Raw genomic sequence first — 10,990 nt, 5'->3', positions numbered from 1 at the left:
CCCCCACTCCCCCACTTTCTTGAGGGCAGTTAGAAATGGGCAATAAATACTCACCCAGCCAGTGATGCACATGTCCTGTAAATTAATTTTTTTTTAAAAAAATGGAAATAAAGGTGAGGAGTTTTTGTTTGACTTATACACTTAATGGTAAGGTCCTTAGGAGTGTTGCCGAACAAGGAGACCTTGGGGTGCAGGTTCATAGTTCCTTGAAAGTGGATTCGCAGGTAGACAGTGTAATGAAGAAGGTATTTGGTACGCTTGCCTTTATTGGTCAGTATGTTGATTCTAGGAGCTGGGGGGGGTCGTGGTGCGGCTGTACAACTGCATTGTTAGGCCACTTTTGGAATACTGTGTTCAGTTCTAGTCTCCCTGCTATAGGAAAGATGCTGCGAAACTTGAAAGCATGCAGAAAAGATTTACAAGGATGTTGCGAGGATCGGACAGTTTGAGCTATAATGAGAGGCTGAATAGGCTGGGGCTATTTTCCCTGGAGCATTGGAGGCTGAGGGAGTTTAGAAAATCATAAGGGGTATGGTTAGGATGAATAGCCAAGGGCTTTTCCACAGGATAGTAGGGAAGTCTAAACAAGAGGGCATAGGTTTAAGGTAAGAGGAAAAAGATTTAAAAAGGACCTTAGGGGTAACTTTTTCACGCAGAGGGTGGTGCATGAATGGAATGAGCCACCAGAGGAAGTGGTGGAGGTGGGTACAATTACAACATTTAAAAGGCATCTGGATAGTTATATGAATAGGAAAGGTTTAGAGGGATTATAGGCTAAATGCTGGCAAATGGAACTAGATCAGTTTAAGATATCTAGTTGGCATGGACGAATTGGACTGGAGGGTCTGTTTGCATGCTGTAGAACTCTGTGATTCTTCTGCTGTTGCCAGCTTGCAATTGTCAGGTATTTACTTTGGGTGGAAAATCATTGATTGGTGAATGCACAAAAGAGAGTGAATGAAGGCAGTATAAAGAACACAACAGAATTAAAGTTTGGTTTTCTCAGAAGTATTGACCATATAGAATTACAACCCTGCATCATGAAAAGAAAAACTTTAATGAAAGCGGGATATGGAACAGATAAATCAACATCTGGGAAAACGAGATGGTTTGGAATGTTACGCTGACTTGCACTCATATGATTAAATTTGTTAATTAATTATTAAGAATTATTTGTAATCTGTGTCATTCCTATTGCGGTCATCCAGAATTTGTTTGATTTTTGTAGCTGGCAGTGACACAGTGACCATCAGTACCACTCCAAAATTAATTGAGGTGAAGCTTCACTGCATGCAAACAGACTGGGTTTCCAGTCTTTCTGACCTTCTGTCATGGAGTTTGGTGCCGCTCCATTTAGCCCGAAGATGTAATTTGGGAAGCGTTGTAAGTTTTGATTGATGCAATCAAATGTCAGTTAGAGTGGAATTTGAACTCATCAGTATCTAGTTAGAAGTCCAATAACATAAAAGTATCAATCTGCTCCTGTACCCATTGAACTGCTTTTACAACTTGGAATATGTTGGTGCTGTGGTAACAGTACAGGTCTAGAAATTTGAGTGCAAACTCCAGCGTGGTAACCCCTAAAATATCAGGACTATGGTGGTACAGTGATTGCATTAATCAAGACCTCTGGATTAATATTTCAGTAATGATATGGTGAACCAATGATCAATTTCCACCAGAGCAGTTTGAGAATTTGGATTCATATTTTAAAAATCTAAAAGTATAAAAATCTTCTGATAAAAGTGTCCATTAGGTTTTTGGATTGTCATTGAAAATACACTGGATTCACTAATGCCCTGTAGGCAGGAAAAGCAATGGTTAAAGGCAATGACAATGTATACTAAAGTTCCATCTCAATGCATTTTGACATGACCCCACATGTCATGTTCAAGAAGAAAGCATCCCTAAGTATGGCTAGGCTGTGCCTTGCCAGTGACCCCAACACCCTGAGAAAGATGATAAACCTGGTAATTTTATGGATTAACACCAGGAGGAAACAACCATAAAGGAACCCTCCTTAACCAACCCAACCTGCAGGTGATCTTAAATCTTAATAGATTCTTAGCTGAAACAGCAGCTTGCATTTCTGTGGTTCTGTTACTATGGAAAAGCATTTCAATGTGCCTTGGTCTTGAGCATCTGAGACATTCCACAATGAATAGCAAATTAAGAAACCATTCGGAGGTGTAACCCAAAACTTAGTCAAGGAAAAAATGCAAAATACCACGAACACTAGAAATCTGAAACAAACATAGAAAATGCTGGAGAAACTCAGCAGGTTTGACAGCATCTGTGAAGAGAGAAACAAAGTTAACATTTTGAGTTTGATATGACGTCTTCAGATTGGAAGATTAGCTTAATATATCTTGGATAGCTTAATTTTGCAGGAACCAATGATTACAAAGGGTGGAGGATAGAAGGCATGCCATAAGATTATTTGAATGGTTGAATCTGGATGTGGCAGACATATTAATGAAGCTACGAAAACAAAATTGCTGGAAAAGCTCAGCAGGTCTGGCAGCATCTGTGAAGGAAAAAACAGAGTTAATGTTTCGGGTCTCGTGACTCTTCCTCAGTTCTTTGTTTTTGTTCCTGATTTACAGCATCCGCAGTTCTTTCGGTTTTTATATTAATGAAGCTCTCAGTAATGTCACAGATTTTGTGATGGAGACTATAATGGCACCAAAAGCTAAATTCAAGGTTGAACAGAATGCCAAGTTTGCAAAGAGTCTGAGCCTGAGAGAGTGATTGGGTGGGATGTGGAGACCATGGCTAAGACACAGATTGTGGTGACATCCCTGAGATAATCACTTTGATCATCCTATTAATGCTACCTGGAGGCTTTTGCAAGAGTGGATAGCAAATGATAAGCCTGACAACTTGGATTAGGTGAAGCTGGTGAAGAGATCAAGTTGGGATTCACCAATGTATACATGGGCATTCACCCACCATCTGTAGTTAATGCTACTGCAAAACTGCAAGTAAGAGGAGGGAGGCCAGTGATAGAACCCTGGGTGCTTCAGAATCAATCATGTGGGAGCAGAAAGAAACATTTCTGAAGGTGCTCAGATTAGGTTTGAATAAGTGAGACAGGAACCAGATGAGGGTAACTCTAACTAACTGCACAGTGAGAAACACTGCAGGACAGTGTAATTGACTGTTAATCTCCGATTGCGTCAATACAGCAGTTCTGTGGGAAAAATAATGAAACACTATTAAGACCATTTTAACTTATTTAATCTTTAGCTCTGTTGGTAATGTTGTCTGGTACCTTGGTTATTTATATCTCCACAAACCCCTGGGTGACCTTTTTTATTTACGCTACAGCAGGCATGCCTGTTGAGTAAGAATAAATTAGCATTGTAATTGATCATTTCTGTGCTTTATTAAAATGATTGGAGTGACCTGATGGAACAATACACTTCTATACGTGCATGTTGTTCTATGAAGTTAGGGTGCTCAGTGTAACATCTGTGCGGTCCTAACTGGGCCTACTTCAAGAAGTTACCAAGTAACAGAAGATCCTTCCAGTAACAAGTTCAAAAACCTTACAGAAAGCAAAGTCTAATTGAATTTAAGATAAAGGAGCCCATTTGATCTTATCTTTCAGGGATATTGTTCTTCATTTTCCTGTTAGAATAACGCATTTCTGAACCAAATCCATTCTTGTAGTTTGAGCTTCTTGTCCTGATAAAACACAACAGCTGATCACATCTCGCCTCCTGAGTTAAGAAATACTGTATGTAGGAAAGGGCATGAAAATTTGTTTCTATCACACCTGTAAACCAATTGTCTTCCGTGTCTTGTTGCCCTGCTAAATCTGGAATAATTGATTCTGGTTTACTTCCTCTATCCTGTAGTGGGCTCTGTGCATCTGAAGGGACCTCCTCTTTGAGTTAAAGCCAATCCAGTTTACCCCCACGGAGTCTGTTCCCTGGCACCAGGGATTAATCTCATAGTTCTGGCCAACACATTCTTGAGTGGTCTCCTCTGTGGCGCTGACCATGGTGGCCAGTGCTGCCTGTAATAGTCCATCTGGGACATTTGCCTGATTTCACATGATCTTCCAAGGATTTGAAACTAATTGGTTTGATCATGTAACCTACCAGTGCCAATTGCTGTCTCAATCATTCAAAATAATCAGCACCAATCATCAAGCACCAAGAAAGGTGCTGAACATGTTAGGAGGCAACTAATGCAGGACAACTAACCAAAATAAGATCATTACTAAAAGGATACTGGAATAACTAAAGTTGAAATATTAACATTGGCACAGTAAAAGCAAAGTATTAAGTATCATAAGACTGATACTAAGTAGGTGTAGATTTAATAGTTGGCAATGTTATTTTAAAATTATAGCATTCTTCAGAATGGATATTTGTCAACATTGTGCTCAGTTTCTGGGAGGAAAACACCAACAAAAATGGTCAGTTTTTCAGGACTGCGTTCTGCCTCTCAAAGACATCTGCAAAAATGTCAACTGCCATACTGGTCTCCGGGATAGTTATTTAAAATGAGCATTTGATATTTTTGCGTGTGCGAATGGGTAGCCCAAAGCTGCTTTAGGACTCGCTGAAGAGAGATTGAGCCCCTCTGGATGGAGCAGATGCTGGGTTTACCAAGCTCGAGTTGGCTTGATATGAATGTGACCTAAGAATAGGCAGCTTGTGAACTGGTGAAATAAAAATTCAGGTGGAGGAGGCTCCTCCTTTAAAGCTGCACACAACTCCTGACTCCCAGTGGAAAGATGCCCTGCCTCTATACTCCATCAGAAGAAGGGCATAGACAGAATGTTCACATTCTTTAGCCTTTTCTCAATAAACTGCAGAAGAAAATAATAGGCCTTGAGATGCTACAGCTTAAAATACTGAAATAAAACCACAAGCAAATGACTAACTCAAAAGCAAATTCATTGGTATGTGCTGATGATTCAAGACTGCTTAAATGTGTCACTGACTTTGTCATTATCTAAAACATTAAGTTGGGTTAGAGTGTTGGAGTGTTGTTGTAGTCTGTTAACTAGGGTATGTGCACTCACTCTGAATTGAGGGTACATTTGAAAGAAGTTGCTTTACCAAATTTACTGTAGACCATTTGTCTAATTTTCCCATATTGGATTGTAGCTAATATTGCATTGTTAACCCTTCTTAGCTTTTATTTATCTGCTTGTATTACATGGGCATCACTGCCTGACCAGCATTTATTGCCCATCCCCTAGTTGCCCTTGAGAGGGTGGTGCTAAGTTACCTTCTTGAACTGCTGCAGTCGACATATTGTAGGTCCTCCCACAATGTCCTTAGGGAGGGAAATCCAGGATTTTGTCCCAGGGACAATGAAGGAAAAGCAATATATTTCCAAGTCAGGATGGTAAGTGTATCCAAACTCACTCCTTATCATATTTGCTGTATCCTCTCCTGACCTTTTCTGACCCCAAATGAGCAGGCCCACCCATATGCTCTCACCTCAGTAAATTTCATGCTGTACGTACTGCTGAGTTGTTCAGCCTCTGGCCAGAAAGCGCCTCTGTGTACTATGGACCCTCTTTCTTCTGCCTACAGAAAATACCACTACGCCCCTCACTCTAGCCTCTAAATATCTGTTGATTTTTTTTATTTTGTTGAGAGCTATCAGTGTGACATCAGCCATGCTAATATCTCCACTCGTCTCATTCATTCTCTGACCTTGAAGAATTCTGTTCACTCAGGTCCTATCCTGACTTTAAACATGTTAGCAAGGAAGGTGCCGTTGCTGTATTGTTGGAGATTGAATATCTGACAACTCCTACACTTGCCATGGATTCTGACCCTGTTATTGAACATCAAACCAGTTTTCTCACCTAATTGCCTGCAGTTCATAGTGGTCGCATAGTGATGTAAGTGCATATAATCATGAGGGACATGGATAAGGTAAATAGACCAATCTTTCCCCAGGGTGGGGGAGTCCGAAACTAGAGGGCATGGGTTTAAGGTGAGAGGGGAAAGATTTAAAAGGGATCTAAGGGGCAACCTTTTCACACAGAGGGTGGTGCATATTTGGAATGAGCTCCCAGAGGAAGCAGTGGAGGCTGGTATGATTACAGCATTTAAAAGGCATCTGGATGGGTATATGAGTAGGAAGGGTTTAGAGGAATGTAGGCCAAATGCTGGCAAATAGGACTAGATTTATTTAGAAAATCTGGCCAGCATGGACAAATTTGACCGAAGGGTCTGTTTCCATGCTGTATGTCTCTATAACTCTCTTTTTTTTATTTTCTGTCTTCATATCTTGTACTGAATCCAGTTACAGACTGCTTCTTGTCTAGCTTTGGATCTGCTTATAAGCTTTGCATCTACTACATCTTTTACAATTTGATGTAACGGCATTGACTTGAAACATTAACCCTGTTTTCGTCACACCCACGGATACTGCAGCGGAATTGTCGCTTGTTTCCAGAATATTCTGTTTGTGTAGAATTTATAGTTTTAAAACTAAAGATTTTAAAACTTTTATAAGGATATATAATGCCATTGTTTGAACAAACAGTGGCTAAGAGACCCTGTTTATTATTTTATTGTAATAATACATTATCATATGTCATTAAATGTGATGGAAAGCTACTGATGAAAATATTCCAGAAAACTGTTTGTAGATTTTGATTAAGATCTGCAATAGAGAGAAACTTTTTAGTTCATTGTGGAAACTCTTGCATAGGTTGATCCTTTGCATCATGCCTTTGAAATTGTTGTAAGTTTTTAAAAACTGAAATTGTTTCTTTGACTTCCATAGGTGTCCGTTACAAAGATTTGGTGGTTGGGATTCCTAAAGAAATCTATAAGAATGAGAAGAGAGTGGCCGTGTCTCCTGCAGGTGTTGAAGCTCTTGTTAAGCAGGGATTTACTGTGAAAGTGGAGTCCACGGCCGGTGAAGGTGCCAAGTTCTCTGACGATCAATATCGAGAGGCTGGAGCCACTATTAATGAGACAAAAGATGTTTTTGGATCGGACATTGTTTTAAAGGTATGCATTTTACTTAGGAATGAATGACAAGGTATTTTCTGGAAGCAAGTAAATGTAAAGTCACCATAATCCTACCAGACCACAGTGCTGCTCTGTCATTAGAGAAGAATGACTGGTGGTGGTTTAACCTCCTCACAGTCACCACACCTGAGGCAAGGGGATATACATAGGGAAGGAGTATCCTTCATGGTAACAGCCGTTGTGGGAATTGAACCCATGCTGTTTGCACCACTCTGCATTGCAAACCAGCCTTCCAGCCAACTGAGTTAATATCACATCTGAGCTCTGAGATAATTATGCATACAGTAAGACATAGAAGGCGACGTCACACAAATCATCTGATGGAAATAGCCCCACCACCAGCTGAGTGTAATGTGGTAATGGTGCTATTTGTGGAATCCACTACTGTTATGATGTTCAAGCTAGCAGTGCCTGAAAACTGAATAAATTCAACAAAAGGAAGCCCACAAGAGTGTCAGAGGAACAGAGTTTGGAGTGAAGGTTCTGAAGGGCATCAAAAATTCTAGAGAGGTATGGAAGGATAAGATTGTGAAACAAATTTAAAATGGATGAGGATTTTGCCTTTGAGGCACTTGAGACATTGTGATTCAAAGCAGATGTAGATGACTTGCGAACAGAGTTCAAAGATCTCATTTTGGTTAATTCTTGAGAATAAAAGTAACAAATGAAGATACTAAGATAACCAGGTGTAGAGCTGGATGAACACAGCAGGCCAAGCAGCATCAGAGGAGCAGGAAGGCTGACGTTTCGGGCCTAGACCCTTCTTCAGAAATGAAGATACTACGTTGCTGTTAGCAGAATATGCCTCGATGTAATAATAATTGAATGTATATTGAGTCACACAGGCATTTGTCACTGCAGAAAAGACTTTGTACTGTTTTGAATAATTGTTGAACCATTAAATTTAATTAGCTTTGTATGGAAGTCAAGACCAATATCCAGAGTAGTTTGTATGGAAATCTGATTATTGTAATCAACTTGGTAAAGCATGGGGATCAGTCAAACTTAATCAACCTAAAGCAAACTGTTAAAATGTTTATAGCTCTAAAATGTCTGAACAAGACAAAATTATCAATAAGAGGAAAATTGAACAAGAAAATATTTTTGAGTTTTCTTAAATTTTTTTAAATTCATCATTTAGGCACTTCATAGGAAAAAACTCACTCCTCTTAAAGCTGACTTGACAACTTTTTTGTCTGAACCCAAGGTTGCTCTGCTTCTTCTTGGGAAATCTACCTTCCTAATTTGTAATGCTTTCTCAGGAACATGTAGCTTTATAGTTCAGGCGCCACATGAACTTAACTGCCTATTCCTGCCACTGCCACTATCTTTCTGGCGCTTCTCGTAATTGGTTTGGAAGGTCATGCAACAGCAAAGGAGACACTAAGTTTTAAAAAGGTCAGAAGAAATTTCTGCTGTAAAATGAGGTGTGGTGGGTGCATTCGTTCCCCATTAGAATTCTTAGTTGCATGTTACCTTTTTAATTGAATACTTTGGAAAATAACTTTAAAATAAAGTTCTTATTTGACCAGACTGCTGATCCCAGACCCAACTCAATGCTGATATTTTGGCACTGAGGGAGTGATGTATTATGGGAGTTGCTGTTACTTGGGTAAGTTTAAGCTGAGACCCTGTCCGCCTCTCAGCTGGACATACTCCTGTGGCATTAGATAGAAGAGTAAGAGACCACTCCTGACGTTCTGGCCAGAATTCACCCCTCAGATAACTTTGTCAAAAGTGGATGATCTAGTTGTTGTCCCTTTGCTGTTTGTGGGATTAGCTGCCATGGTTCCTCCATTTAAGACTGTGACTGACTACATTTCAAAAATATTTGATTGACTGCAGACTGCTTTGGGACATCTGATATCTCAAAAGGTGAAATCTAAATGAAAATTTTCTGGATTACAAGCTATGTTATAGTACTATTGGAATGGAACTCCAGTATATCCAAATCCCAGTTTGTAACAAAATTTCTCTATGGTTGCTGTTTGGTCTCCTCCCTTGAAATTTGCTCGATAGCTAAGACACTCCCTTGTGAAATCCCGTAGATATTCCTTTACGTTAAATGGTATCTATACAAAGATTGCCTCTAAAAGTTTTCAAACTTGTCCTCCGAATTAAAATGTGGTGTTGTTGTTCCTAATAGTGTTTCCATGTGATGAAATAGTTCTTACTTCAGCAGTGTTCATAAGAGCTACTTACCTCTGTTTAAAACTTTTCTTGCAGGTCAGGGCTCCAAGCTTCAATAATACGTTGGGAGCACATGAAGCAGACCTACTAAAGGAGAGAGCTACTCTTATCAGTTTCATCTATCCAGCCCAAAATGCTGACCTCATGAGTAAACTTGCTGAGCGCAAAGCCTCAGTCCTAGCGATGGACCAGGTCCCTCGAGTTACTATAGCTCAGGGATATGATGCTCTTAGTTCCATGGCTAACATAGCAGGGTATAACAAAAATTTATTTAAAAAATTGACATGATTGGAATGCATTATTTGAAATGATTACATTTGTTTGTTAGCTAGATTTTGACTGACTAGGGTCAGTGGGTATAAGTGGTAAAGTTGACGCCATAGTCAGAACAGCCATGATCCTGTTGAATGGCAGAGCAGGATCAAGGGGCCAAATAGCCTAATCCTGCTCTTTTTTTTTAATGTCCTACTGTAATCCCATTAACTCGAGTGTCCTAGTGCTTGGTCTCCCACAGATTCCAAGCTACATGAGTGAACTGAATTCAGAAGCACCAGGCTGATTGGAACAAAAGGGCAAGGAAGCACTTGCATCTGTTGAGGCAGCCTGAGAGCTACAGAAGGACCTAGAGGAAACTTGCCGTTGACAGAATTATAACGGAGGAAATTCAATGAAGCAAGGTGGACAATGTAGACTCCACTAGTTAATTGGAAAATATGTCATAGCATGGAAACATACCCTTGGGTCCAACTTGCCCGTGCCGACCAGATATCCTGAATTAATCTAGTCCCATTTGCAACATTTGGCTCACTATTCCTCTTAAACCCTTCCTATTTGTATATCTATCCAGATGCCTTTTAAATGTTGTAATTGTACCAGCCGCTACCACATCCTCTGACAGTGCGCAGCAAATGGTGATGACTTAAGGGAAGGCTGACAAGATGTGGAGTGGTAACACTTGGCTCAGAACTTTACCATGTCGTCAGTGTTTCACAAATGCAAGGAATAAAGTAGATAGAATACTGAGCTCCATGTGGGTGGATGCAAAAGATCCTAGTTTGAAGCAGACATTGGATTACACCAATGTCCTGTGCAAAATATTTCTCTCAATCAAACTCTCAAAAACGGATAATCTGGTCACTATCTCTTTGTTTGTGGGAGTTTGTTGTGAGTAAAATTAGCTATTCTTTCTTAAATTACAACCATGGCTACACTTCAAAAAGCACTTCTTTGCCTGTGGAGGATGATCAGTGAGATTTTCCGCCTTTTTATTTTCTGTCCTTGCTAGTACAAAGGTAAAGTCAACATACCTCTCTGGATCCAGAGAGAGAGAGATATGACTGGTGATGGATTTAACCTGAGGATGAACAGGTGAGGGGTTGAGAAGGAGAATCATTCATGATACCTCTGTCCATGCCATGGTTTACATAAAGACTCTCCCAGGTTTCACTCTCATTACGGCGAGCAACAGGGTTATTCCCTATGAACGGAAATGATCTGTTTGTCTGTCTAATGTTGCATTGACTATTACAACTTTTGTTTTTGAAGAAGTGCATATTTTTGGGTCACAAGTTGTCATTTTAAGTATAAGGTGTGATGATGATAACCAGTGTTAGCTGAGCCTTTGATTGCCTTGGCTTTGATCTTTTGAATTCTTTCACTAAATCCTTTCACCTCTGCTTCCTACTTTTTTCTCTCTCTCTCTCGCTCTCTCTCTCTCTCTCTCTCGCTCTCTCGCTCTCTCGCTCTCTCGCTCTCTCGCTCTCTCGCTCTCTCGCTCTCTC

General features: G+C 40.1%; 1 protein-coding gene across 1 annotated transcript in view; it reads left to right on the top strand.

Moving 5' to 3' along the window:
• The window catches only part of LOC109915526 (NAD(P) transhydrogenase, mitochondrial-like), a 61,940-nt gene that overhangs the window by 5,959 nt on the left and 44,991 nt on the right, over window positions 1-10,990 (top strand). Inside the window, exons 3-4 of the mRNA XM_048615923.1 lie at window positions 6,769-6,998; window positions 9,246-9,463. Of these exons, the coding sequence (XP_048471880.1) occupies window positions 6,769-6,998; window positions 9,246-9,463 (448 nt within the window). The remainder of the gene's footprint in view (window positions 1-6,768; window positions 6,999-9,245; window positions 9,464-10,990) is intronic.

Source organism: Rhincodon typus, chromosome 33 (assembly GCF_021869965.1).
Source record: "Rhincodon typus isolate 14 chromosome 33, sRhiTyp1.1, whole genome shotgun sequence".
In the NCBI taxonomy this organism is placed as follows: Eukaryota; Metazoa; Chordata; class Chondrichthyes; order Orectolobiformes; family Rhincodontidae; genus Rhincodon; species Rhincodon typus.
The sequence above is the reverse complement of the archived record's forward strand: the minus strand, read 5'-3'. Positions and strand labels throughout refer to the sequence as shown.